A 22,393-nucleotide genomic window follows, 5' to 3' on the forward strand; every position below is an offset into this window, starting at 1 on the left:
CTGTGTCCCCAGATCCACGAGGAGTGCGTGTCCCTCGTCCCCGCCGCCTGCGATTGCGGGGTGCTGCGCGACCACGTCCTGCCCCCCGCCGCCATCTACCCCGTCCTGCTGGTGAGTGGGGGGGGTCCCCTGGGTGCTGCCCCCCCCCCCCCACTTTCTGCCGAGCCCCCCCGCCCTGAACCGGGGTGTCCCCAGGAGCGGCAGGACAGCCAGCGGGACGGCAGCGGGACAACGGGGGACGAGCCCCCCCAGGGTTTCAGCACCCCCGAGGGGCAGGTGCTGCGGGTGAGCCGTGTGTCCCCCCCACCCCGTGTCCCCCCCCCAGCCAGGGACCGGGGGGGCTCAGCCCTGACCCCCCCACCCGCAGATCAGCCCCGTCCCGAACACCCACCCGCTCCTTGTCTTCGTCAACCCCAAGAGCGGAGGGAAGCAGGGGGAGAGGTAAGGGGGGAAATGGGGGTCCCGGGGGGGTGCCCCACGGGGGGGAGGGGGCTGCCCGGCCCCCCCAGCCCCCCCCAGCCCCCCTGTGCCCCCCCAGGGTGCTGCGCAAGTTCCAGTATCTGCTCAACCCCCGGCAGGTTTATAACCTGCAGCAGGGAGGACCCACCCCCGGGTGAGTGTGGGGGGGCCCGGAATACCCCGGATGGGGGGGGGGGGGGGGTGGTGATTGCCGCCTGACCCCCCCCACCTTGTCCCCCCAGCCTCAATTTCTTCCGGGACGTGCCGGATTTTCGCGTCCTGGTGTGCGGCGGGGACGGCACCGTGGGCTGGATCCTGGATGCCATCGGTGGGTGCTGACCCCCCAAACCCCCCCAGACCCCCCCCTCCGTGACCCCCCCTCAGCCCCCCCCGACCCCCCCTTTCCTTCCAGACAAAGCCAACCTGCCCCGCCACCCCCCCGTCGCCATCCTGCCCTTGGGGACCGGCAATGACCTGGCGCGCTGCCTGCGCTGGGGGGGAGGTGAGTGCGCTGGGGTTTGATGGGGGGGGGGGGGTCCAGACCCCCCCACCCCACCCCATTTCACCCCCCCCAACCCCCCCAGGGTACGCGGGGGAGGACCTGGGGCGCCTCCTGCAGGAGCTGGAGGGCAGCAGCGCGGTGCCCCTGGACCGCTGGCGCATCCACGTTGTCCCCGAGGACGCGGTGGCCGCGGGGGACCCGGTGCCCTACGACATCGTCAACAACTATTTCTCCATCGGGGTGGTGCGTGGGGGGGGGGGAAATCGGGGTGGGGGGGGGTGGGGGGGGGTGTTATCCCCCCCCACCCTGCACCCAGGACCTCAGCGCCCCCCTGTGCCCCCCCCCAGGACGCCTCCATCGCCCACCGGTTCCACGTCATGCGCGAGAAATACCCCGAGAAGTTCAACAGCAGGTGGGGTGGGGACACGGGGACACCCCCACGATGTCCCCCCCCCGTGTCCCCACACCCCCACTGTGTCCCCACCCCCCCCCTTTACTCTATCCCCCCCCCAGGATGAAGAACAAGCTGTGGTACCTGGAATTCGCCACCTCCGAGACCATCTTCGCCACCTGCAAGAAGCTGAAGGACGTTCTGAGCGTGGAGGTGAGGGGGGTCCCCATGGCGGGGGGGGGTCAGGGGTGATGTCCCCCCCCCTGACGTGCCCCCCCCCAGTGCTGCGGGACCCCCCTGGCGCTGAGCGGGGCTCTGGCGGGGCTGGCGGTGCTCAACATCCCCAGCACGCACGGAGGCTCCAACCTTTGGGGGGACACCAAGCGAGCGCCGGGGGGGGCGCGGACCCCCCCGGGCGCCATCACCGACGCCGAGACCCTCAAGACCTGCGTGCAGGGTGCGTGGGGATCCCCCCTTTCCTTCCCCCCCCCGCCTCACCCCACCCTGACCCCCCCCCACCTCCTTGTCTCTATTTGCCCCCCCAGATGTGAGCGACGGGCGGCTGGAGGTGGTGGGGCTGGAGGGGGTGCTGGAGATGGGGCAGATCTACACGGGGCTGAAGAGCGCGGGGACGCGCTTGGCGACCTGCTCTGAGCTCACCCTGCGGTGAGGGGGGGGCCGGGGAGCCGCGGGGGGGGGCCGGGGGATACGCGGTGGGGGGCATTTATTGAGCCGCAGGGGGGGATTTTGCAGGACGCTGAAGCCCCTGCCCATGCAGATCGATGGGGAGCCCTGGATGCAGCCGCCCTGCACGGTACGTGGTGCCCCCCCCCCCCCCCCAAAAAAAAAGTGGGGTGCTGTCGGCCCCCCCCCAAGCACTTTGGGGACCCCCTGGGTGTGCGGGGGGGGCCCCCCCGGGACCTCCCCCAGCGTTTCTTTTGCAGATCAAGATCACCCACAAGAACCAGGCGCTGATGCTGATGGGCCCCCCACCCCGTGCCTCTGGCTTCTTCGGCCTCAAGAAGGGCCCCCCCGAGGCGTGAGGGACCTGGGGGGGGGTGAAGGGCCCCCCCGAGGCGTGAGGGGCCCGGGGGGGGGGACAGAGGCCCCCAGAGCTGCACCCGCGCAGGGGACACCGACCAAACCCCCCCCGCTGTGTGTCCCCACAGGGGTGGGTGGCACCTGTGTCCCCCCCCCACGCCAAGGGGTGCTCAGAGCCTGCGGGTGCTGGGGGGGGGGTGAACACACCCCTCCCGCCTTATGCCAGACCCCCCCACCCTATTTATTACCCCCCCCTCCCCAATTTCAAGTGCCTCTCGCAGTAATAAAGCTGCTGATGGGACGGGCGCTGGCCGTGGTGATTTGGGGGGGGGGCAGCGGGCTCAGCGCCCCCCCCAGCACGACACAGGGAACCCCCAGATCCCCCAAAACGCAACCAGGCGGAGGCACCGGCTGAGCTGAGCCTTTAATGTCGGGGGTGCCGCGTCCCCCCCCCCCAACACCGCAGCCCCCCCCGGCTCCTGGGGGCTGGGGCCCCCCCTCAGACGGTGTTGGCGCGGAGCAGGGGGCTGCTCTCCCCGCTGGGGCCCCCCCCGAACGCCTGGCGCAGCAGGAGGCGCAGGGCAGAGCCGGGGGGCAGCCAGCCCCGCGAGCGGGGGGGCGCCGGGGGGGCCGCGGGCAGCAGCGGGGTGTACGTCACACGGCTGGGGGGCACAGAGGAGGGGAAGGGGGGGGGTCATGGTGGTGGCCCCCCCCAAGTCGTGGTGGTGGCTCCCAGCACCTGATGGACTTGCGTGCCATGGTGCCCCCCCACGTCCTGGGGGATCCCCAGCCCGTGTGCCCCCCGTCAGGTCCTGGTGGCCCCCCATCTATGGTGCCCCCCCACCCCATGGTGTCCCCCGTGCCGTAGTGTCCCCAGGTCCTGGGGTGTGTCCCCCCTGGCCCATGGTGACCCCCACGTCCTAGTGGATCCCGAGGTCTTGGTGCCCCCCCCATGCCATGATGTCCCCCCAGCCCATGGTGCCCCACAAGTCCTGGTGTCCCCCCCAGCCCATTATGTCCCCCCACATCCTGGTGCCCCCCCCAGCCCTTTATGTCCCCCACCCCATGATGTCCTCCCAGGTCCTGGTGCCCCCCCCAGCCCATGATGTCCCCCCCCATCCTGGTGCCCCCCCCAGCCCATTATGTCCCCGCCAGGTCCTGGTGTGTCCCCCAGCCCACGGTGCCCCCCAGGTCTTGGGGGACACGCCAGCCCATGACATCCCCCCCAGCCCATGATGTCCCCCAAGTCCTGGTGTCCCCCCACCCCATGATGTCCCCCCAGGCCCTGGTGCCCCCCATGCCTGGCGCCCCCCCTCACCGGTACGTATAGGCCGCGGTGCCCAGCGCGGCAGCGATCAGCACCAGCCCCACCACGAGCGTGGTCCTGCCGGCGGCGGGGACGTCACCTACGGGGACAGCGCCAGCTCAGCACCCCCCGCGTCCCCCCCGCGTCCCCCCCGGCCCGCCACCGCGGTCCCACCTCCCACGGCCACGCGGGCGCTGGCCACCGCCAGCCCGTTGGCGTTGGCCAAGGACACGTTGAGGCAGAAGACGCCGGAGCTGTTGAAGTCCTGGCGCAGGACGAGGTGACACCCCGGCGCCGCCGGCACCGCCGAGCACGTCTGCGTCTGCGCCGTCTGGCACTCGGCGTCCGCCACCACGGTGCAAACCTCCTCGGGGGGGCTGGGGAGGAGGGGGGACAGGTCACCACGGAGCCCCCGCCGCGGTCCCCGTGCCCGTCCCGGTGTCACCGCGGGGTCCTCACCTCCCCTCGCACGTCACCGTCAGCTCCACGCCGCTCTCGCCGCTCGCCGCCGGCACCGGCACCACCTGCACGATGGCCGCGCTCTCGATCCCCTCTGCAACGGGACGCGGTGTCGGGGCGGGTTTGGCCCCCCCGGGCCCCCCAGGACCCCCCTGGACCCCCCCACTCACGGACGATCTCCAGCTGGGTGGCGAAGGTGCCGTAGCGGTACAGGACGCAGCCGGTGGGTTCGTCGGCCGGTGCCTGGCGCTTCACCAGCACCAGCGGCTCGGCGGTGGCCTCGGGGACAGCTGTGGATCCAGACGTGCCCCCAGTTGTGGCTCCAGATGTGGCGGCGGCCGTGGATCCAGCTGTGCCCCCCACGGTTGCTCCAGCTGTGGCTTCAACCAGGATTCCAGCTGCGGTTCCAGCTGCAGACGCTGCTGTGGCTCCAGCTGTTGCTGCATCTGCAGGACGTAGGGAAGAGGCTGGGGAAGGGCCGGGGGGACACCAAGCCCTTGGGGACACTATTAACCTGTGTCCCCAGCTCTGGGGGGCAACATCTACCTGCAGCCGCCACCGTCCCCTGCGCGGCCGTGGGGACCGAGGTGACCAGCGCGTCCCCAGCGGCGGCCACCGAGGTGGGGAGCTGGGCGTTGGTACCCGCCGAGGTGCTGAGTGCCAGGAGGACGGGGTCGGTGACAGCGGGGACCGAGGGCTCCGTGACAGCAGGGACCAAGGGCTCGGTGACAGCGGGGGCCAAGGGCTCGGTGACAGCAGGGACCAAGGGCTCGGTGACAGCGGGGGCCAAGGGCTCGGTGACAGCCAGCTCCGATGGCACGGCCACCGATCCCACCGTGGGCTCCGCTGACGAGCCGGAGCCTTCAGGTTCTGCGGGGACAGTGACGATGGGGAGGTGACCTGTGACAGGGGACACCCTGGGGACCCCTGTCACTGCGGCGGGGCCTGCTCTGTGCTCCCTTACCGGTGCTGGTCACCCCGGCGGTGCTTCCCCCCGCCGGCGTGGTGCCACCAGCGGGCTGCGTGGCCGCCGTTGTCACCAAGGGCTGCGTGGTGGGGTCCCCGGCGGGGGCCACCGAGGTGCCGCAGGGGGTGACGGGGATGGCCGCCTGCAGCACCAGGCGGGCGGTGAAGGAGCCGGTGTCCAGGTAGGTGTGGGTGACGGTGGCGCTGCGGGAGATGAGGGTCCCGCTCTGGTCCCCGAAGTCCCAGGAGTAGGCGATGTCGGCGTGGCGCAGGTAGCGGCTGGGGTCGTGCAGCCGCACGGCAAAGGCCACCGCGCGGTTCCGCACGAAGCGCCCGGCGCCCGCCGTGTCCTGCACCTGCGTCACGTCCACCGCGAACGGCACCTGGTCTGGGTGGGGACAACGGGGACACCATCAGTTCTCGCGTCCCCACCGTGTCGCCGCTCTCCCCACTGCAAAGGGCACCTGGTCTGGTTGGGGACACACAGGACGTCCATCAACTCGTGTGTCCCCCCCCCGTCGCCAGCCCTGGTGCCACCATGAATGGCACCTGGGCTGGGTGGGGACAATGAGGACGCCATCAATTCATATGTCCCCACTGTGTCGCCCCCTGTCCCCAGCCCTGGCACCACCGCAAAGGGCACCTGGTCTGGTTGGGGACACACAGGACACCACCAGCTCCTGTGTCCCCACTGTGTCCCTCCCTGTCCCCAGCCCTGGCACCACCACAAAAGACACCTGGTTGGGCTGGGGACATACCAGGGTCACCCCCCCAGCCTTGGCACCACCGCAAAAGGTTGGGCTGTGGACACAGGGGCCACCATGAGCTCCTGCGTCCCCACCTTGTCCCCACCATGTCCCCAGCCCTGGCACCCACCGGTGATGCTGAACTGGGTGCTGGCGCGGCCGATGGGGACGAACTTCTGCTGGCCGCGGTAATGGTAGACGACGACCTCCATGGTGTAGGAGCCCAGGGCCACCCCCGCCGTCCCCACCGTCAGCCGGGACGTGGCACCGTCCACCACCTGCCAGTACCGCCCTGCGGGACGGGGGGTTCAGGCGTCGCTCTGGGGACCCCCCCGGACCCCGGCAGGAGCTGCCGCCCTCACCCCACGTCCACCAGACGTAGACGAATTTTCCGCGCTTGTCCCGGGCGCTTTCGGGGAATGGTTGCCCGTCGGGGAAGACGCCGTCGGCACCGTCGGCCGCCTGCTCCGGGAAAACCGGGTCGCCCTGGGTGACGCGGGTGCCTGCGGGGAGCGGAGGGTGATGAGGGGGGTGCTGGGGGTTTGGGGGGTTCAGGGGGATTTGGGGGTGCAGACCGTTGACGGTGCAGTTCTGGCTCCAGACGACGCGGCCGTCGGGCAGCACCGCCTGCGTGCCGGGGAAGCGCAGGGCGATGGAGAAGGTGGCGTCGGCGCCCGCCATGGTGGGAGCGTCGTTGCTGATGTCGAAGGTGACGTCGCCGCCTGCCAGGCACGGGGTGTCACCCAGGGATGTCACCCAGGGATGTCACCCAAGGGCCACGCCGCGGTCCCCGGCCCGGCACCCACCTCGCCAGCAGTCCCGCTGCCGCGGTGTCCCCTCCTGCCACGGCCGGTACAGCCCCGTGTCCCAGCTGCGGAACGGCGCCGGCCGCCCGCTCCAGGGCCGTCCCCGGCCACCGCCGCGGCCACCGGATCCTGCGGGACGAGGGTGAGAGGGCACGTGTGGCACCCACATGGGGCGGCCACCGAGAGCCCAGACCTGCGGGTGACACCCCCGTGGGGCACCCAGCCAGGTCCCCCCCAGCCACAGGGACCCCTGGGGACCCCGGGGGACACGTGATGGGCTGGGGCCGAGCGGCGCGTGGGGCAAAGCCCATCACATGGTGCCGGTGCTGCCCAAAGCCTTTTCATGTGATGCTCAGCTGAGCTGGTGCTGGCAGCCTCGCGGGGGACGGTTCCCCCATGGCCCCCATTCCTGGGGGCTGCCAGGTCTACCCTGGGTCCCCCATCCCAGGGGCTGTCAGGTCTACCCTGTGACCCCCATCCCGAGAGCTGCCAGGTCTACCCTGGGACCCCCCATCCCGGGGGCTGCCAGGTCCCCCCTGTGACTCCCCCACTTTCGGGGGGCTGCTGTGTCCCCTCCGTGTCCCTTCGCTCACAGAAAGACGGGGGTCCCCGTTTACAGATGAATGTGGTGCCCCCCATTTACAGAAGATGCACAGAGGGATGGGGATCCCCCCCACATCCCACCCCACTCCCGGGGGCAGGCTGTAAGTCCCCCCCACACCCAGCAGAAGGACGGGGACCCCACAATTAGCCCCCCCCGGCCCTCAAGCAGCCCCTCCAGGGAATGAGGGGATCTCATCGTGCTCCCGATGGAATTTGGCTTTCAGGGGGTGTCTGCTCCCACCAAAGGGCCTCGTAACCCCCTCCCACCCTGCACCCCCTTCAATCGTGTCCCCCCCAAACCCCACTTACGCCGCTGAGCAGCACCCAGGACCAGGAGGGTCCCCAAAACCGCCAGCACCCCCTGCACCCTCATGGTCCCAGCGTCCTCGTCTCCCCCCTGCGTTCGGGCGCTGCCGGGGACAGGGACACGGGGACGGGGTGATTTGAAGGGGCTCTCGTTTGCATAGTCCCACCCCAAGAGGGTGGGGGGACCCAGGCCCCCCCCAGCTCGGTTGCGTGGGGGCACGTGTGTATACGTGTGTACACGTGTGTGTGGCCTCCACTCGGCCCCGGTCACACGCCCCGGGTCCTTTTTGGGGGACACAGGGACCCTACGCAGCTTGGGGAGAGGATTTGGGGGTGTCACCCCCTGCTCAGCATGTCCTGGTGGCCCCGGGGACATGGATTTGTCCCCGTGCCCTGGGAGATGGGGACCCACCGAGCCTGGGCCACCCTGTTGTGCAGGATGGGGTGCAGGAGAACCCCGATTTCCCCCATACAGGGGACCCCAACCCTGTTCACATGGGGGACCACCCCCCCTGCTCAGAGGGACCCCCCATCCCGCACACACCGGGGGACCTTGATCCCTCAGCCGCAGGGGACCCCAGTCACACACAGACGGGCACCCCCGTCCCCCAGACGCGGGGGGACCCCGATTTTTCCTGCTGGTGGGGGGGCGCGTTTCCAGCTCCCAACCGGCCCCAGCGCCAACCCCGGGGGATCCCACCCGTGCCCGGGTCTGATTCCGTGGGACCGCGTGTGCGGGACCGTGCCCGTGGGACGCCGTGTGCGGGACGGTGCCGGGACACCCCAAAAGCCCCGTGTGTCCCCCCCACCGCTGCCACCCCGGCCCCATCCGTGGGGTTGATTCTGAGCCCGTGACGGTTCCTCCGGTGCCCGGTCCCGCCCGCTGCCTCAGCCCCCCCCCACGGCGGGATCGGGCACGGAGGGCTCCGGGACCCCCTCCCATACCCCCCCGGTGCGGCATCGCCCCCCCGGTGCGCGATCACCCCCCCTGCCGCCCCGCCCCGCGCGGGTGTGCCTATCACTTTAAGGGATCTCCCGCGCCGCTAGTGACGTCACGGCGAGCCCAACCAATGGGAGGGCGCAGGGGGGGCGTGGCCGGCGGAAGGCGGGAAGCGGCGGGGGGGGGCGGAGCCGCCGCCAACGTTGTTGCGCGATCGGGGGGGAAGCGGCGGCCGCGATCGTTCCCCGCGCCCGGCACCGCCCCCCCCCGCCCAGGGACCCCCGGGGGCATCCCCCCCCCCAACTTGGGGACACCCCTTTGGGGACACCACCACCCCCCCACCCCGCGGCCGCCCCGGACACTCCCCGGCCCGGGGTCCCCCCCCCAGCCGGGGGTCCCCCCGGAGCCGCCCCGGGCCGCCCCCATGGAGAACTTCCAGAAGGTGGAGAAGATCGGGGAGGGCACGTACGGGGTCGTGTACAAGGCCCGGAACAAGGTGACGGGGGAGGTGGTGGCGCTCAAGAAGATCCGGCTGGACACGTGAGTCCGGGGGGGTCCGGGGCCGGGGGGGGGCACCGGGGTGGGGGGGCCCGGAGCTCAGCCCGTGTCCCCGCAGGGAAACCGAGGGTGTCCCCAGCACCGCGATCCGGGAGATCTCGCTGCTCAAGGAGCTCAATCACCCCAACATTGTCAAGTGAGCGCGGCCGGAGGGTCCCGGGGGGGCTGGGGGTGTCACAGCGCTGGTTCTGGCCCGGTACTGCCTTGGGGGGGGGTCAAGGGGCCGTGGGGAGGTGTGGTGGCCTATGGCTGTGGGGTGTCCAGTGACTGTGGGGTGTCTGTGGGGGGCTTTGGGGTGTCCCATGGCCGTGGGGTGCTGTGGCCATGGGGTGTCTGTGGGGGACTTTGGGGTGTCCCATGGCCGTGGGGTGCTGTGGCCATGGGGCATCTGTGGGGGGCTTTGGGGTGTCCCATGGCCATGGGGTGCTGTGGCCATGGGGTGTCTGTGGGGGGCTTTGGGGTGTCCCATGGCCGTGGGGTGCTGTGGCCATGGGGAATCTGTGGGGGGCTTTGGGGTGCCCCATGTTCGTGGGGTGTCTGGTGGCCATGGGGTGTCTGTGGGGGGCTTTGGGGTGTCCCATGGCCATGGGGTGTCTGGTGGCCATGGGGTGTCTGTGGGGGGCTTTGGGGTGTCCCATGGCCATGGGGTGTCTGGTGGCCGTGGGGTGTCTGTGGGGGGCTTTGGGGTGTCCCATGGCCATGGGGTATCTGGTGGCCGTGGGGTGTCCCGTGGCCGTGGGGTGTCTGGTGGCCATGGGGGGCTGTGGGGTGTCTGGTGGCCATGGGGTGACTACAGCAATGGGGTGTCCCATGCCTGTGGGGTGCCCATGGCCATGGGGGACCATGGGGTGTCCCATGGCCGTGGGGTGCCCGTGGCTGTGGGGTGCCCGTGGCCCAGGCGCTGCCCCCCTTTTGTCCCCCCAGGCTGCTGGACGTGATCCACACGGAGAACAAGCTCTACCTGGTCTTCGAGTTCCTGCACCAGGACCTGAAGAAGTTCATGGACTCGGCTTCCATCAGCGGCATCGCGCTGCCCCTCATCAAGGTGCGGGGGGGGTCCCAGCCCTGGGCGGGGGGCTCCTGGTCCCCCCCATCCCTGCTGACCCCCCCGTCCCCGCAGAGCTACCTGTTCCAGCTGCTGCAGGGCCTGGCGTTCTGCCACGCTCACCGCGTGCTGCACCGCGACCTCAAGCCCCAGAACCTGCTCATCAACGCCGACGGCGCCATCAAGCTGGCGGATTTCGGGCTGGCCCGCGCCTTCGGGGTGCCCGTGCGCACCTACACCCACGAGGTGGGCGCCGGGGGGGGGGCGCGGAGGGCGGTTCGGGGTGGGGACAGGGTGGCCATGGCGTGTCCCTTGTCCCCACGGCAGGTGGTGACGCTGTGGTACCGAGCCCCCGAGATCCTGCTGGGCTGCAAGTACTACTCGACAGCTGTCGACATCTGGAGCTTGGGCTGCATCTTCGCCGAGATGGTGGGTGATGGCGAGGGGGTGCACAGCCCCCCCTGAGCCCCCCCCCGCGGTGACACCGGGGTGTCCCCAGGGTCCGTCCCGGTGACGCCGCCGCGGCTCAGCCCTGACGTCACCGGGACACGGGGGAATAAAGGGGCTTTGTGGGCGCGGGGGGGGGCCCCACGTGAGCCCCCGCCGGGGTCGGCGTCACGCGGCAGCACCCGGGGGGGTGGAAAACGGGGTCACGAGGGGCCGGCGTGAGGGCTCACAGGGTGGGGGGGCCGCATGTGACCCCCCCCTGGGCGGGGGGACCCATCCCTTCTGCGCTTCACCACCAAAAGGGCAGGACGTCGCGGGTGCCGCCGCGCCCCCAGCATCCCGGGCCGGGGGGCCTGGCTCTTCGTGGGGGGCATCACCAGTGACCCCACTTTGTGTGTGTCGTGTCCCCCCCGCCAAGATCACCCGGCGCGCGCTGTTCCCGGGGGACTCGGAGATCGACCAGCTGTTCCGCATCTTCCGCACGCTGGGGACGCCGGACGAGGCCGCCTGGCCCGGCGTCACCGCCATGCCCGACTACAAGCCCAGCTTCCCCAAGTGGGCCCGGCAGGACTTCGGCAAAGTCGTGCCCCCCCTGGACGAGGAGGGGCGGAAGCTGCTGGCGGTGAGCGAGGGGGGAATTCTGCGGGGCGGGGGGTGTTTTTGGGACCCCCCCCCCCCCCCGCCTCACTGTCCCCTTGTCCCCCAGCAAATGCTGCACTACGACCCCAACAAGCGCATCTCGGCCAAGGCGGCGCTGGGACACCCCTTCTTCCGCGATGTCACCCGGGCTGTCCCCCACCTGCGGCTCTGAGCGTCACCCCCCCGGCGCCCCCCCCCCCCGCCCCGGATGAGGGGGTCCCAGCGAGGGGCTGGGGGTGGGGGGGCCCCATCCCTGCGCTGTGAGAGGTGATGTCTGTCCCTGGGGGGGCTCAGGGCCCTCCCCACGCCCCCCCCCACAGGACAGGGAGTGGGGACCCCCCCCCACAGTGAGGTGCCCCCCCCGCCTCGCCTGGACTTTTGGCACTTACAGCCCCCCGGGGGGGGGCCCTGGTAGCGGCACTGGGGGGGGGGGGGGGGGTGAGCGCCTTCGTCCCCCCATCCTCCTCCTCATGGTGGGGGGGGGAGGTCAATGGGGGGGTCCCCTGCAGCCCCCCACCTCCCCGCGGTTTCTTCGCCAATTTTTTTGTAACTTCTGCAATTTCGTACCCAATGTCCGACTCTGTGTCTGGGGCCTGCGGGGCGGGGCGGGGGGGCCACAACCGTGCCATCGTCACGCCACGAGGTCTGTCCCATGTGTGTGTCCCCCCCCCCGGTTCCCCCCCAAAGGTGTCCTGTGGGGCCCTCAATGCTGCCCAGACCCCCCCCTGCCCAGGATCCCGTGGCCCCACACGGCTCCTATCGGTGCCCCCGTGGCTCTATATGGCCCCATATATGTGTCCCCCCCCCCCCGCTATATGTCCCCATAGGAGTCCCCAGCGCCCCCCCCGCCTTCGCCCCGCCCACCGCCGCGAGGCTCCGCCCCCCGCCACACCCGGGGGTGGCCACGCCCACCGCCGCTCTGGAGCGCTGTGATTGGCCGAGCCGGGCCCCGCCCCTCCCAGGCGAGGGCGGTGCCGCCTCGGGGTCCGAGGTCGCCGTTCCCGGGCTGCCAATCACGGAGAGCGGCGCCTGTGATTGGCCGCGAGGCACCGCCCAGCGGGTTCGTCACTCATCGCGCCGCTGGCCTCGGGTTGGTCGGCCTGGGGGCCTTCTGCCCTGTGATTGGGCAGCGCGGCGGTGTCCTGCGTTTAATTGGCTTTTGCCCCCCTGGGGTTCCTCCCTCTTAAGTCACCTTATTTGTGGTTGGTGCCGCCCCCCTGCTCTACAGCGCTTCCTGTTGGCCCCGCTCCCCTTCACTCACTTTAAAACCCGCCTCTTTCGTGACGTCCAGCTTGCCCATTGGCCGGCCGCTCCCCTCGCGTCCATTGGCTTCGAGGCGCTGCCCATCCGCCCCTTTCCCCGCCGACAACTGGCTCTCCTGCGCGGGGCGGGGCGGCGACGCGCTCTCCGCTTTTCCCATTGGCTCAGCCGAGCGGAAGGGGCGCGCCCGCCGCCCCGCTGCGAGACGTCGATTGGTGGAGCCGGCCCTTAATCCCGCCCCGCGCCAGGAGGGGTTGGTTCAGCTGCTGTTTGTGCGCTCGGGGGCCGCGACGGGCCGGGCCCAGGTACCGGGGGGGCCGGGCCGGGGCACCGGGGGGACCGGGCGGGCCGGCCCAGGGGCCGCCGCAGGGCGAGGGGCTCCGGGGAGCGGCTGCGGGTGCTGCGGGAGGCCCGGGGCGGTGGCGGCGCGGGGGCGGGATTCCCGGGGCGGGGGCGGCGGGCCGGGCCGTGTCCCCCTGGCCGGGGCTCCCTGGAGCTGGATGCCCGGAGACCCCGCGGCTCGGCCGCCCCCGGCGCTGTCGGGGTCCCGGTGCCTCCCGGGGGGGGGCCCGTGTCGCGGGGTTCCCGCTGCCCCCTGCCCCCCCCGCCCCGGTGTCACCTGCTGTGGGGGGCCCAGACCCCCCCCGCTCCCGGTGCGCGGGCTCCGGTGTCAAACCCGCCCGCTTGGGGAAGCAGGGAGGGAGTGACGGAGCCCCCGGCGGGGCTGCGAGGCTCCCGTGTCGCCCACCCCCCCGTGACGGGACTCGGGGCTCCGTCCCGCACCCGTTTGTGCTCTGGACCCGCTGCCCGGCCAGGGGTGACACGGAGGGACCCAGAGCTGGGGGACCCCTGGACGCTGCTGGGAACCCATGGATCATGCTGGGGGACCCCCCGGTGCTGCTCTGCCCCCCAGAAGATCCTTCGCTCGGGAGCGATGCCGAGAGCCATGGGGCGACTGTACGGGGCTCGGCAGCTCCACCGGCTCCGTTTGCAAACACCGGGGCCCCCCCATAACAGGGGACCCTCCAGCACCCGCCGGGTGAATCCGCATCAGGCTGAGCCCTCGAATGCGGTTGGGACAGAGGAAGAGTGTCGCTGGGGATAGGAAGGGAGTTAACCCAGCTGGGCTGTCGCAACCCTCCCCGGCCAGGGATCCGTGGCTCCTGGTGCCGTCGGGGGTCCCAGATGGAGCGAGGGGGCTCCACAGGGCTCCCCGAACCTCGTCGGGCGCCGCTGGAGCCTTTTGCTGCCTCCTTGGGACCGGAGGATTCATCCGGGTTCTGTAAATCTCGCTCAACCAGCGGCTCGCGGCAATCATCGCCGCGCCAAAAAGAGCCGCGGGGTTCTATAGATCAGCGTGGCCACTGAGTTTCACCTGGTGCCGTGATGGTTTTTGGGGGAAAATCCCCTTATCCTGGGGGGCTGCGGCTTGTCCAGAGCCTTGGGTGGTCTGTAAGGAGCTGAATTTGGGTGATTTCATCTTAATCCCGCGGTGGAGCTGGAGAAGGATGGAGAGAAGATTTGGGGGGCGGCTGGGGGAACTGGGGGATTCAGCCTGGAGAACAGGAGGCTGAGGGGAGACAGGACGAGAGGAAACGGCCTCAAGTTGCACCAGGGGAGGTTGAGGTTGGAAATTTGGGGTGATTTCTTCCCCAAAGGGCTGTGGGGCATTGAACAGGCTGCCCAGGGCAGTGCTGGAGTCACCATCCGTGGAGGGCTTGAAAGGATGAGGTCCTTGGGGACATTTTAGTGACAGTGAATGGCTGGACTCCATCTTTGGTCTTTTCCACCCAAAATCTCTCCTTTGCTCCCCCCAGGACAGCCGAGCGCACCCCAGCCCCGCACCCAGCGACCCCTCGGTGCCTTCCCGGCTCTCCGGTTCCCCGGGCGCGCGGCGCCGGCAGCAGCGGCAGCAGCAGCCAGGCCATGAGCAGCCGAGGAGCCGCCCGGCCGAACGGGCAGTCCCAGCCCAGTAAGATCTGCCAGTTCAAGCTGGTGCTGCTGGGCGAGTCGGCGGTGGGGAAATCCAGCCTGGTGCTGCGCTTCGTCAAGGGCCAGTTCCACGAGTACCAGGAGAGCACCATCGGCGGTGAGTCGGCCACGGTTTTACCTCGTGCCGGTTGAATCGCCCGTTAAATCTGAACCCCCGCGGGAGCACACAGGGGGTCCCTGGGCAGTGGGACACCCCGAGCTGCACATCAGTGCATCTGTTTTGCTGAAACAAATCCCTGTGCTGCTCTAGGGGCGCGTTGGATCTTGACTGAGAGGCTCGCGGCTTTAGGAAACGTGCCGCCGTTGGTGTTCTTAATGTCATTTCCATGTATTTTTACAATTTCAGCTGTGTGTTTTATTGGTATTAAGTACCACCGAGCGCTGTGCTGTGGTCTCGGGTGCTTTAGCGACAGTGAGAGCAGATTACAAGCTGCGTTAGGGGTCGAATGAGAACATTTCGGTTCATTTTCAAAGGCGGTTAATCGCGGCTGTGTAACCCGCAGCTGACGAGCCTCGTGAAGATTTGCTTTTGAGCAAAACGCCAACCCCCCCAATCTGTGTGATTTTTGTCCCGATGTCACCGACGCCTCCTCTGCCAACCGGTCCCAGCGCTGCGGGGTTGGGGTGTCCCCAGCTCTGCGTTTGGGCTGCAGGGAGGGTCCCCACTGCGCATTGGGGTGGCCGGGGCGATGCTAACACTGTGGTTTTTTGTTTTTCACCCCCCCCGGCAGCTGCATTTCTCACACAATCCGTCTGCCTGGACGACACGACGGTGAAGTTTGAGATCTGGGACACGGCCGGGCAGGAGCGGTACCACAGCCTGGCCCCCATGTACTACCGGGGGGCTCAGGCCGCCATCGTGGTCTACGACATCACCAACCAGGTGGGGGAACCCCCCCGGACAGACTCACGGACAGGTCGGGGGTGTCGGGGACCTCCGGGGGTCACCCACTCGCTCCTCCCCTGTTTTGATCTGTGCCTGTCGCCTCTCGTCCTGTCGCTGGACAAAGTCGGGTCCATCCTCTTGAGATGTTCCTCATGTCAACAAGGTCCCTCTTGGCTTCTCCAGCTGAGCAGCCGCGGCTCTCGCAGCCTTTCCTGCTCAGATGCTCCAGAGCCCTCAGCATCTTTGTCTCATGGAATCGCAGAATCATTTTGGGTAGAAAAGACCAAAGATCAAGTCCAACCGTTACCCCAACGCTGTCACTAAAATGTCCCCAAGAACCTCGTCTGTTCAACCCCTCCAGGGATGGCGACTCTACCACCGCCCTGGGCAGCCTGTTCCAATGCCCCACAGCCCTTTAATTAATACATTTTCCCTAATTTCCAACCTCAACCTCCTTCTCCACCTCCACTGCCCTTCCCTGAACTCATCTTGCTGACGGTTCACTCCGTCCCTTCGCCCAGGTCATTCATTAACCGATTAAACAAGACGCACCGTGGTTAAACCCCCCGGGAGCGAAACCCGTGCGGCTCCAGGGGTGCTGGTGTCCCGGGGGGGTCTCTGGGGGTCCCTGTGTCCCCTTCCTTGTGCTGACCCCCACCCCGTTGTTTGCAGGAAACCTTCGCGCGCGCCAAGACCTGGGTGAAGGAGCTGCAGCGCCAGGCCAGCCCCAGCATCGTCATCGCCTTGGCCGGCAATAAGGCCGACCTGGCCAGCAAGCGCATGGTGGAGTACGAGGTGAGTGTCACCCCCGGGGACACTGTCACCTCCTGTCCCCGTCCCCGCCCAGGGGGGGAATTCGGCCGCCGGACCCTCGCCCGTCTCTTGCAGGAGGCGCAGGCGTACGCCGACGACAACAGCCTCTTGTTCATGGAGACGTCGGCCAAGACGGCCATGAACGTCAACGACCTCTTCTTGGCCATTGGTGAGGGGCTGGGGGGGGTCAGGGGGGGTTTTGAGGGTTGTGGGGGGGCGCTGCACAGGGTCCACAGGGGTTTTTGGGGGGGCCAAGCAGAGCTGGAGGCTGTTCCCTCCGAGAGCTCGAAGGAAACGGCTCCTCGTCCCCAGGGAGGGTTGTTGGCCATGAACATCAACAACCTCTTGTTGGCCATCGATGAGGGACAAGGGGGGAGCAGGGAGGGGTTTTGGGGGGGGGTCTCCCTGAGGTCCAGAGGGATTTTTGGGGGGGCCAGCAAAGCTGGAGCCTGTTCCCTCCGAGAGCTCAAAGGAAACGGCTCCTCAACCCAGGGGAGGGCCTGTGACCATGAACATCAGTGACCTCTTGGCCATCAATGGGGGAGCAGGGAAGGGTTTTGGGGGGGTCTACCCGAGGTCCAGAGGGATTTTGGGGGGGGCAAGCAAAGCTGGAGCCTGTTCCCTCCAAAAGCTCGAAGGAAATGGCTCCTCAACCCCAGGGAGGGTCCATGACTACGGGGACTGTCACTGTCACCATCACCCCCATTTTTCCACCCCGCCCCCCCCAGCCAAGAAGCTGCCAAAGACGGAGCCGCAGAGCACGGGGGGCGCCGGGGGCCGCAGCCGGGGGGTCGACCTGCACGAGCAGAGCCCGCAGAGCCGGAGCCAGTGCTGTAGCAACTGAGGAAGAGCTCGGAGCGCCCCTTGGGCCCCGCCAGAGCCGGATCCACCCCAAACCTCCCTCCTAACGGCACTTTTTAACGCTTCGAAACCGCCACCAGACACCGTCAGCACCGAGAGCCGCCGGGGACTTAACTTCCGAAAAACCAACAGAAAACGACAAACTCTTCTTCACTTTGTATTATAGGTGCAAATAGCGCCCTGATATTCTGATTTTTTTTTTTTTTTGGTTGGTTTTTTTTTCTCCCTTCATCTTCTTCCCTCTCCCCGCTCCCTCTGCTTTCACGTTGGACGAACCGGAGACCCCGGAAAACACGGGGTCCCATCGTGGATTCCTTTTTAATTTGGTGGGTTTTTTTTGTTTGTTTGTTTGGTTTTTTTTTTTTGTTTCCCCCTCCTGTTTCTCCCATTTGGCTGTCGGGGGGCGGGGAGAAAAGCTGCAGCGTCCTCAATTTCTTCCCGGGTGGCCTTTTTTCGTTGTTTTTTGCTGGAGGATCGGGCACACCTGGGGGTGTTTTACTGGGGGGGGGGGGGGTGACCCCTGCACCCCATGGCCATGCAGGCGCCCCCTCCCCGGTCTCTGGTTTGCACTTTAGTCATGGAAATGCCTCATTTTTGGGTGGTTTTTCCTTTGGTCCTGGGGGGGGGCTGTGGTGGTGGGGTGAAGGGGCCCGTCCCCGATGAAGCCCCCCCCGGCGGGGGCAGAGAAGCCCCTCCCCACCCCCCACAGGCAACGGTTTGGGCTTTTTTTTTTGCTTTGGGTTGGGGTCCGGCTGGCGGAGCCCCCCCCAAATATCGGTGACTCTTTAACCAGGGCCTGTGGGGACCCCGAGCGGTGACCCCCATCCTCCCGAGCCCCCACCCTGGACCAAACGGGGGATGCTGCAGCTTTTCTCGCTCTTCCTTGCTTCTTCTCTGATAATTCTTCCTATTTGAGTTTTATTTTTTGTTTTGTTTTGTTTTTTTCTTTGAGAAAGCTCCTCCATTGCATTTAAATAACAAATCATGGTAACAGAACTCAACAACCGCTGTATTTAATGTAAGTAAACGAAAAAAAAAAAAAAAAGGAAGGAAAACAAGGTCCTTGTTGGATTTGGGGGTGGGGGGGTTGACTTTGGTGCCGTTGCGAAGCGACGGCTCCTGCCCGGTGCCACCAGCCGGTGAGATAAGCCTTTTCGGTCCCTCCACCTGGGCGGCGGCTCCCGGGTGTTGGCCGCCGCTCGACCGGGCAGAAAAACGATTTTAAATTAAATTATACAAGGGTGGCAGCGCTGGCCCTTTAAATCTCCGCCGCGTTGCCCCTTTAAGCCGCTCGTTGCTGTTGCCCCTTTAAGCCCCGCCCCGGCGGACCCCACTCCGGGGGGTTAGGCCACGCCCACGCAGCCCCTCCGGGGCCGGGAGGGGGCGTGGCCAGCGGGCTCGCCCCCGAGGCCACGCCCATCGCCCCTCTCTTAAAGGGGCAGAGACCGGCGGGAGGTGCCGCTACCGGAGCCGTAACGCAGGTGCGCAACGGGGCGAACCGCGGCCGGGACGGGGCTGGAGGGGGCGACACCGGAGCGAAGGGGGGTGGCGAGGAGCGGGGATGCGCCGCTCGGTTCCCGGCTGGCCGCTTTTGGCGGGGCCGCGAAGGCTCCGCCGGTGCCGCTTCCCCATAACGGTGCCCGGTACCCGGTGGCCGCCACAGCCGCGCTCTCCCGCGCAGGTGCCGCCGCGATGCTGCTGCTCCGAGCCGTTACCGGGCGCAGGTACGAGCCGCCCCGTCGGGGGTCCCCGCGGAGCCCGGTGCCGGTCCCCGGTGCCCGTTCCCGGTGCCGCCGCCCCGCTCTCAGCCCCGTTCTCCCGCAGGCTCCCGCCGCTGCCGCTGCCCCGCCGGCCCTGCTCCCGCTCCCCCACCGGCAGCCCGGCCGCGGGGGGTCCCCGGGGGGCGGCCCCGGTGCTGGCGGCGCTGCTGGGCCTCGGGGCCGTCCTGGCCTACGGAGAACGGCGGCGGCGGGTGAGCGGGACCGGGGCGGGGGCGGCACCGGATGCCCGGAGCCTCCGGGGGGGCGGACACCCCTGGGGGGGCTGAATTTCAGGGGGGACTGAATCCCGGGTGGGGGGGCAGCACCGGGATGTGGGGGTCCCAGAGGGGGCAGCACCGGGATGTGGGGGTCCCAGGGGGGCAGCTCTGGGGGGGGGCAGAACCGGGGTGTCCAGGTCCTCTGGGACCCCCCCCCATCACCCTTCTCAGGGACAGCTGGGGAGGGGCAGGGGGTGCCACATCCCCCCGGTCACCCCACTGGGGTGCTGGTTTTGGGGGGGTCACCCCGGGGTCATGGTGAGATGGGGTCACCGGGGTGCAGCACCGGGCGGGGGGGCAGAACTGGGGTGTCCATTTCCTCTGGGACCCACCCCCCCATCATCCTTCTCAGGGACTGGGACAGCTTGGGGCGGGGGGGGGGCGGGCAGGGGGTGCCACTTCCCCCTGTCACCCCAGGGTCACGGCGAGGGGGGGTCCCCGGGGTGCAGCATCCCCACTGACGGGACCGGAGTCCCCCAGGTCGCCCAGGCGGCCCAGGCCCCCCCGGCCCCCCGGTACCCCCTGTACACGCGGGAGGAGGTCGGGCGGCACCGCACCCCCCGCGACCGCGTCTGGGTGACCCACGGCACCGAGGTCTTCGACGTCACCGACTTCGTGGAGCTGCACCCCGGGGGGGCCGACAAGCTGCTGCTGGCGGCCGGCGGAGCCCTGGAGCCCTTCTGGGCTCTCTACGGCGTCCACAACCAGCCCCACGTCCTGGAGCTGCTGCGCGAGTACAAGGTGGGGGAGCTGGACCCCCACGAGGCCCCGCCGGCCCCCGCCGACACCCAGGACCCCTTCGCCGGGGACCCCCCCCGGCACCCCGGGCTGCGCGTCAACAGCCAGAAGCCGTTCAACGCGGAGCCGCCGGCCGAGCTGCTGGCCGAGCGCTTCCTGACGCCCAACGAGCTCTTCTTCACCCGCAACCACCTCCCGGTGCCGGCCGTGGACCCCGACTCCTACCGGCTGCAGGTGGAGGGCCCGGGGGGGCCCGGCGGGGGGGTGTCGCTGTCGCTGTCCTTACCGGAGCTTCGCAGCCGCTTCCCCAAGCACGAGGTGACGGCCACGCTGCAGTGCGCCGGCAACCGCCGCGCCGAGATGAGCCGCGTGCGCCCCGTCAAGGGGCTGCCGTGGGACGTGGGCGCCATCAGCACGGCGCGCTGGGGGGGGGCGCGGCTGCGCGACGTGCTGCTCCACGCCGGCTTCGAGGAGGAGCGGGAGGGCGAGTGGCACGTGTGCTTCGAAGGGCTGGACGCCGACGCCGGGGGGGCCCCGTACGGCGCGTCCATCCCTTACGCCCGCGCCCTGAGCGCCGGCGCCGACGTGCTGCTGGCGTACGAGATGAACGGGCGGGAGCTGCCGCGCGACCACGGCTTCCCGGTGCGCGTGGTGGTGCCCGGCGTGGTGGGCGCCCGCAGCGTGAAGTGGCTGCGGCGCGTGGCCGTGAGCCCGGCCGAGAGCCCCAGCCACTGGCAGCAGAACGACTACAAGGGCTTCTCCCCCTGCGTGGACTGGGACACCGTGGACTACTCGACGGCGCCGGCCATCCAGGAGCTGCCGGTGCAGTCGGCCATCACGCAGCCGCGCCCCGGCGCCGCGGTGCCGCCGGGGGAGCTGACGGTGAAGGGCTACGCGTGGAGCGGGGGCGGGCGGGAGGTGGTGCGGGTGGACGTGTCGCTGGACGGCGGCCGGAGCTGGCGGGTGGCGGATCTGACGGGCGAGCGGCCGGTGCCGGGGCGGGCGTGGGCTTGGCGGCTGTGGGAGCTGCGGGCGCCGGTGGCGGCGGGGGCCGAGCTGGAGATCGTGTGCAAGGCGGTGGACGGGAGCTACAACGTGCAGCCCGACGGCGTGGCCGCCATCTGGAACCTGCGCGGGGTGCTGAGCAACGCCTGGCACCGCGTGCGCGTCACCGTCACCCGCTGAGCGTGCTGTGTCGCCGCCCCCCCCGGCACCGCGCCGGCCGCCGCGGCTCAAAGGTCGCTGCGTTTTATGGCCCCCGACGTGTGAAAGTGGCTCCATAAAGATTGTGGGTTTATGGACTTGGTGGTTTCCCGGGGCAGCGCCGGGGCAGCCGGGGGCGGGGGGGTGGCCCTCGGGGGGGATGGGGACACGGGGGTGGCCCCGGGGAACCCCCCACGGCCCCCGGACGCTCTGCCGTGGGAGGTCCCTGTCCCCGGGTCACCCTGGGACCCCACGGTGCCCCTGACCCCGTGGGACCCCCTGACCCCGTGGGACCCTGTGACCCTAAGTGACCCCTGGCGCTATGGGACCCTCTGACCTCATGGGACGCCCTGACCCCATATAACCCCCTGACCCTATGGGACCCACCCAACCTTATGGGCCCCCCCGACCCTACAGAACCCCCTTGACCCCAAAGGACCACCTGACCCCATATAACCCCTGACCCTATGGGACCCCCTGACCTTGCAGGACCCCTCGACCTTATGGGACCCCCTTGACCTCACAAGACCCCCCGACCCCATATAACCCCTGACCTTGTCGGACCCCCTGACCCCATATAACCCCTGATCCTATGGGATCCCCCGACCTTATGGGACCCCTTTGACCCCACAAGACCCCCTGACCCCATGTAACCCCTGACCCTATGGGACCTCTCTGACCCTATAGGACCCCCCCCCCAACCTTATGGGACCCACTTCGCCCCACAGGACCCCTTGACCCCACATAACCCCTGACCCCGCGGGGCTCCTGGCTGACCCCACAGCCCGTCCGCTCCTACGGACCCCCCCACGGGGACCCCACAGACGAGCCCCCCCGCGGTTCCAGCCCCCTTGGGGCCGCCCCGGCTCTCGGCACCTCCCGCTGCGTCGCTGCTCCGTGAGCCCGTCCCCGCCGCACCCGTTACCGATCACCACCTATCGATCACCGCCTACCGATCATTGCCTATCGATCACCACCTATCAATCACCGCCTATCGATCGTCACGTATCAATCATCGCGTACCGATCACCGCCTATCGATCATTGCCTATCGATCATCAGCTATCGATCATCACATGTCGATCACTGCCTATTGATCACCACCTATCGATCACCACCTATCGATCATCACGTATCGATCATCACGTACCAATCACTGCCTATTGATCACCGCCTATCGATCACTGCGCATCAATCACCACCTATTGATCACCGCCTATCAATCACGGCCCATTGATCACCGCCTATCGATCACTACCTATCGATCACCGCCCATCGATCACCACCTATTGATCACCGCCCATCGATCACCGCCCATCGATCACCGCCCATTGATCACCGCCTATCGATCACCACGTATCGATCACCACCTGTCGATCACCACCTGTC

General features: G+C 68.9%; 5 protein-coding genes across 7 annotated transcripts in view; 4 read left to right on the forward strand and 1 right to left on the reverse strand.

The window, feature by feature from the left end:
• DGKA (diacylglycerol kinase alpha) overlaps window positions 1–2,699 on the forward strand; it is a 7,521-nt gene extending 4,822 nt beyond the window's left edge. For all 3 annotated transcript variants that reach the window (XM_065654236.1, XM_065654237.1, XM_065654238.1), the window contains 13 exons: window positions 13–111; window positions 196–285; window positions 368–441; window positions 539–613; window positions 702–787; window positions 872–961; window positions 1,044–1,204; window positions 1,309–1,373; window positions 1,475–1,565; window positions 1,635–1,809; window positions 1,898–2,018; window positions 2,106–2,166; window positions 2,297–2,699. In XM_065654236.1, the coding sequence (XP_065510308.1) occupies window positions 13–111; window positions 196–285; window positions 368–441; window positions 539–613; window positions 702–787; window positions 872–961; window positions 1,044–1,204; window positions 1,309–1,373; window positions 1,475–1,565; window positions 1,635–1,809; window positions 1,898–2,018; window positions 2,106–2,166; window positions 2,297–2,395 (1,287 nt within the window). In that variant the 3' untranslated portion in view covers window positions 2,396–2,699. The remainder of the gene's footprint in view (window positions 1–12; window positions 112–195; window positions 286–367; window positions 442–538; window positions 614–701; window positions 788–871; window positions 962–1,043; window positions 1,205–1,308; window positions 1,374–1,474; window positions 1,566–1,634; window positions 1,810–1,897; window positions 2,019–2,105; window positions 2,167–2,296) is intronic.
• A 193-nt stretch (window positions 2,700–2,892) lies between these two features.
• On the reverse strand, window positions 2,893–7,670 carry PMEL (premelanosome protein). The gene is made up of 12 exons (XM_065654239.1): window positions 7,589–7,670; window positions 6,677–6,805; window positions 6,446–6,592; window positions 6,233–6,373; window positions 6,001–6,162; window positions 5,123–5,512; window positions 4,705–5,028; window positions 4,329–4,604; window positions 4,159–4,252; window positions 3,874–4,076; window positions 3,712–3,799; window positions 2,893–3,055 (listed from the first exon to the last, which is right to left on the reverse strand). Exons 1-12 carry the CDS (start codon window positions 7,650–7,652, stop codon window positions 2,893–2,895), a joined length of 2,181 nt encoding a protein of 726 aa, XP_065510311.1. The 5' UTR covers window positions 7,653–7,670.
• A 1,095-nt stretch (window positions 7,671–8,765) lies between these two features.
• On the forward strand, window positions 8,766–11,767 carry CDK2 (cyclin dependent kinase 2). The gene is made up of 7 exons (XM_065654257.1): window positions 8,766–9,065; window positions 9,142–9,219; window positions 10,008–10,128; window positions 10,204–10,374; window positions 10,456–10,557; window positions 10,994–11,197; window positions 11,282–11,767. Exons 1-7 carry the CDS (start codon window positions 8,950–8,952, stop codon window positions 11,384–11,386), a joined length of 897 nt encoding a protein of 298 aa, XP_065510329.1. The 5' UTR covers window positions 8,766–8,949; the 3' UTR covers window positions 11,387–11,767.
• A 2,548-nt stretch (window positions 11,768–14,315) lies between these two features.
• On the forward strand, window positions 14,316–18,022 carry RAB5B (RAB5B, member RAS oncogene family). Its single transcript, XM_065654262.1, has 5 exons — window positions 14,316–14,563; window positions 15,198–15,349; window positions 16,025–16,147; window positions 16,241–16,334; window positions 16,894–18,022. Exons 1-5 carry the CDS (start codon window positions 14,401–14,403, stop codon window positions 17,007–17,009), a joined length of 648 nt encoding a protein of 215 aa, XP_065510334.1. The 5' UTR covers window positions 14,316–14,400; the 3' UTR covers window positions 17,010–18,022.
• Window positions 18,023–18,456: 434 nt separating this feature from the next.
• On the forward strand, window positions 18,457–21,088 carry SUOX (sulfite oxidase). Its single transcript, XM_065654244.1, has 4 exons — window positions 18,457–18,507; window positions 18,708–18,750; window positions 18,851–18,998; window positions 19,545–21,088. The coding sequence occupies exons 2-4, from the start codon at window positions 18,719–18,721 to the stop codon at window positions 20,985–20,987; spliced, it is 1,623 nt and encodes a 540-aa protein (XP_065510316.1). The 5' UTR covers window positions 18,457–18,507; window positions 18,708–18,718; the 3' UTR covers window positions 20,988–21,088.
• Window positions 21,089–22,393: the final 1,305 nt, after the last annotated feature.

Source organism: Caloenas nicobarica, chromosome 33, assembly GCF_036013445.1.
Source record: "Caloenas nicobarica isolate bCalNic1 chromosome 33, bCalNic1.hap1, whole genome shotgun sequence".
NCBI classification, from domain to species: domain Eukaryota; kingdom Metazoa; phylum Chordata; class Aves; order Columbiformes; family Columbidae; genus Caloenas; species Caloenas nicobarica.

Excerpts from the sequence above, each read along its gene's own strand:
- PMEL (XM_065654239.1), bottom strand. The coding sequence starts at position 7,652 with ATGAGGGTGCAGGGGGTGCTGGCGGTTTTGGGGACCCTCCTGGTCCTG. Across the intron at positions 6,593-6,676 it reads GCAGCGGGACTGCTGGCGAG|GCGGCGACGTCACCTTCGAC; the intron begins GTGGGTGCCGGG and ends CGTGCCTGGCAG. Across the intron at positions 5,029-5,122 it reads CGCCGGGGTGACCAGCACCG|AACCTGAAGGCTCCGGCTCG; the intron begins GTAAGGGAGCAC and ends CTGTCCCCGCAG.
- CDK2 (XM_065654257.1), top strand. The coding sequence starts at position 8,950 with ATGGAGAACTTCCAGAAGGTGGAGAAGATCGGGGAGGGCACGTACGGG. Across the intron at positions 9,220-10,007 it reads AATCACCCCAACATTGTCAA|GCTGCTGGACGTGATCCACA; the intron begins GTGAGCGCGGCC and ends TTGTCCCCCCAG. Across the intron at positions 10,129-10,203 it reads TCGCGCTGCCCCTCATCAAG|AGCTACCTGTTCCAGCTGCT; the intron begins GTGCGGGGGGGG and ends CCGTCCCCGCAG.
- RAB5B (XM_065654262.1), top strand. The coding sequence starts at position 14,401 with ATGAGCAGCCGAGGAGCCGCCCGGCCGAACGGGCAGTCCCAGCCCAGT. Across the intron at positions 15,350-16,024 it reads TCTACGACATCACCAACCAG|GAAACCTTCGCGCGCGCCAA; the intron begins GTGGGGGAACCC and ends CGTTGTTTGCAG. Across the intron at positions 16,335-16,893 it reads CGACCTCTTCTTGGCCATTG|CCAAGAAGCTGCCAAAGACG; the intron begins GTGAGGGGCTGG and ends CGCCCCCCCCAG.
- SUOX (XM_065654244.1), top strand. The coding sequence starts at position 18,719 with ATGCTGCTGCTCCGAGCCGTTACCGGGCGCAG. Across the intron at positions 18,751-18,850 it reads CGAGCCGTTACCGGGCGCAG|GCTCCCGCCGCTGCCGCTGC; the intron begins GTACGAGCCGCC and ends GTTCTCCCGCAG. Across the intron at positions 18,999-19,544 it reads ACGGAGAACGGCGGCGGCGG|GTCGCCCAGGCGGCCCAGGC; the intron begins GTGAGCGGGACC and ends GGAGTCCCCCAG.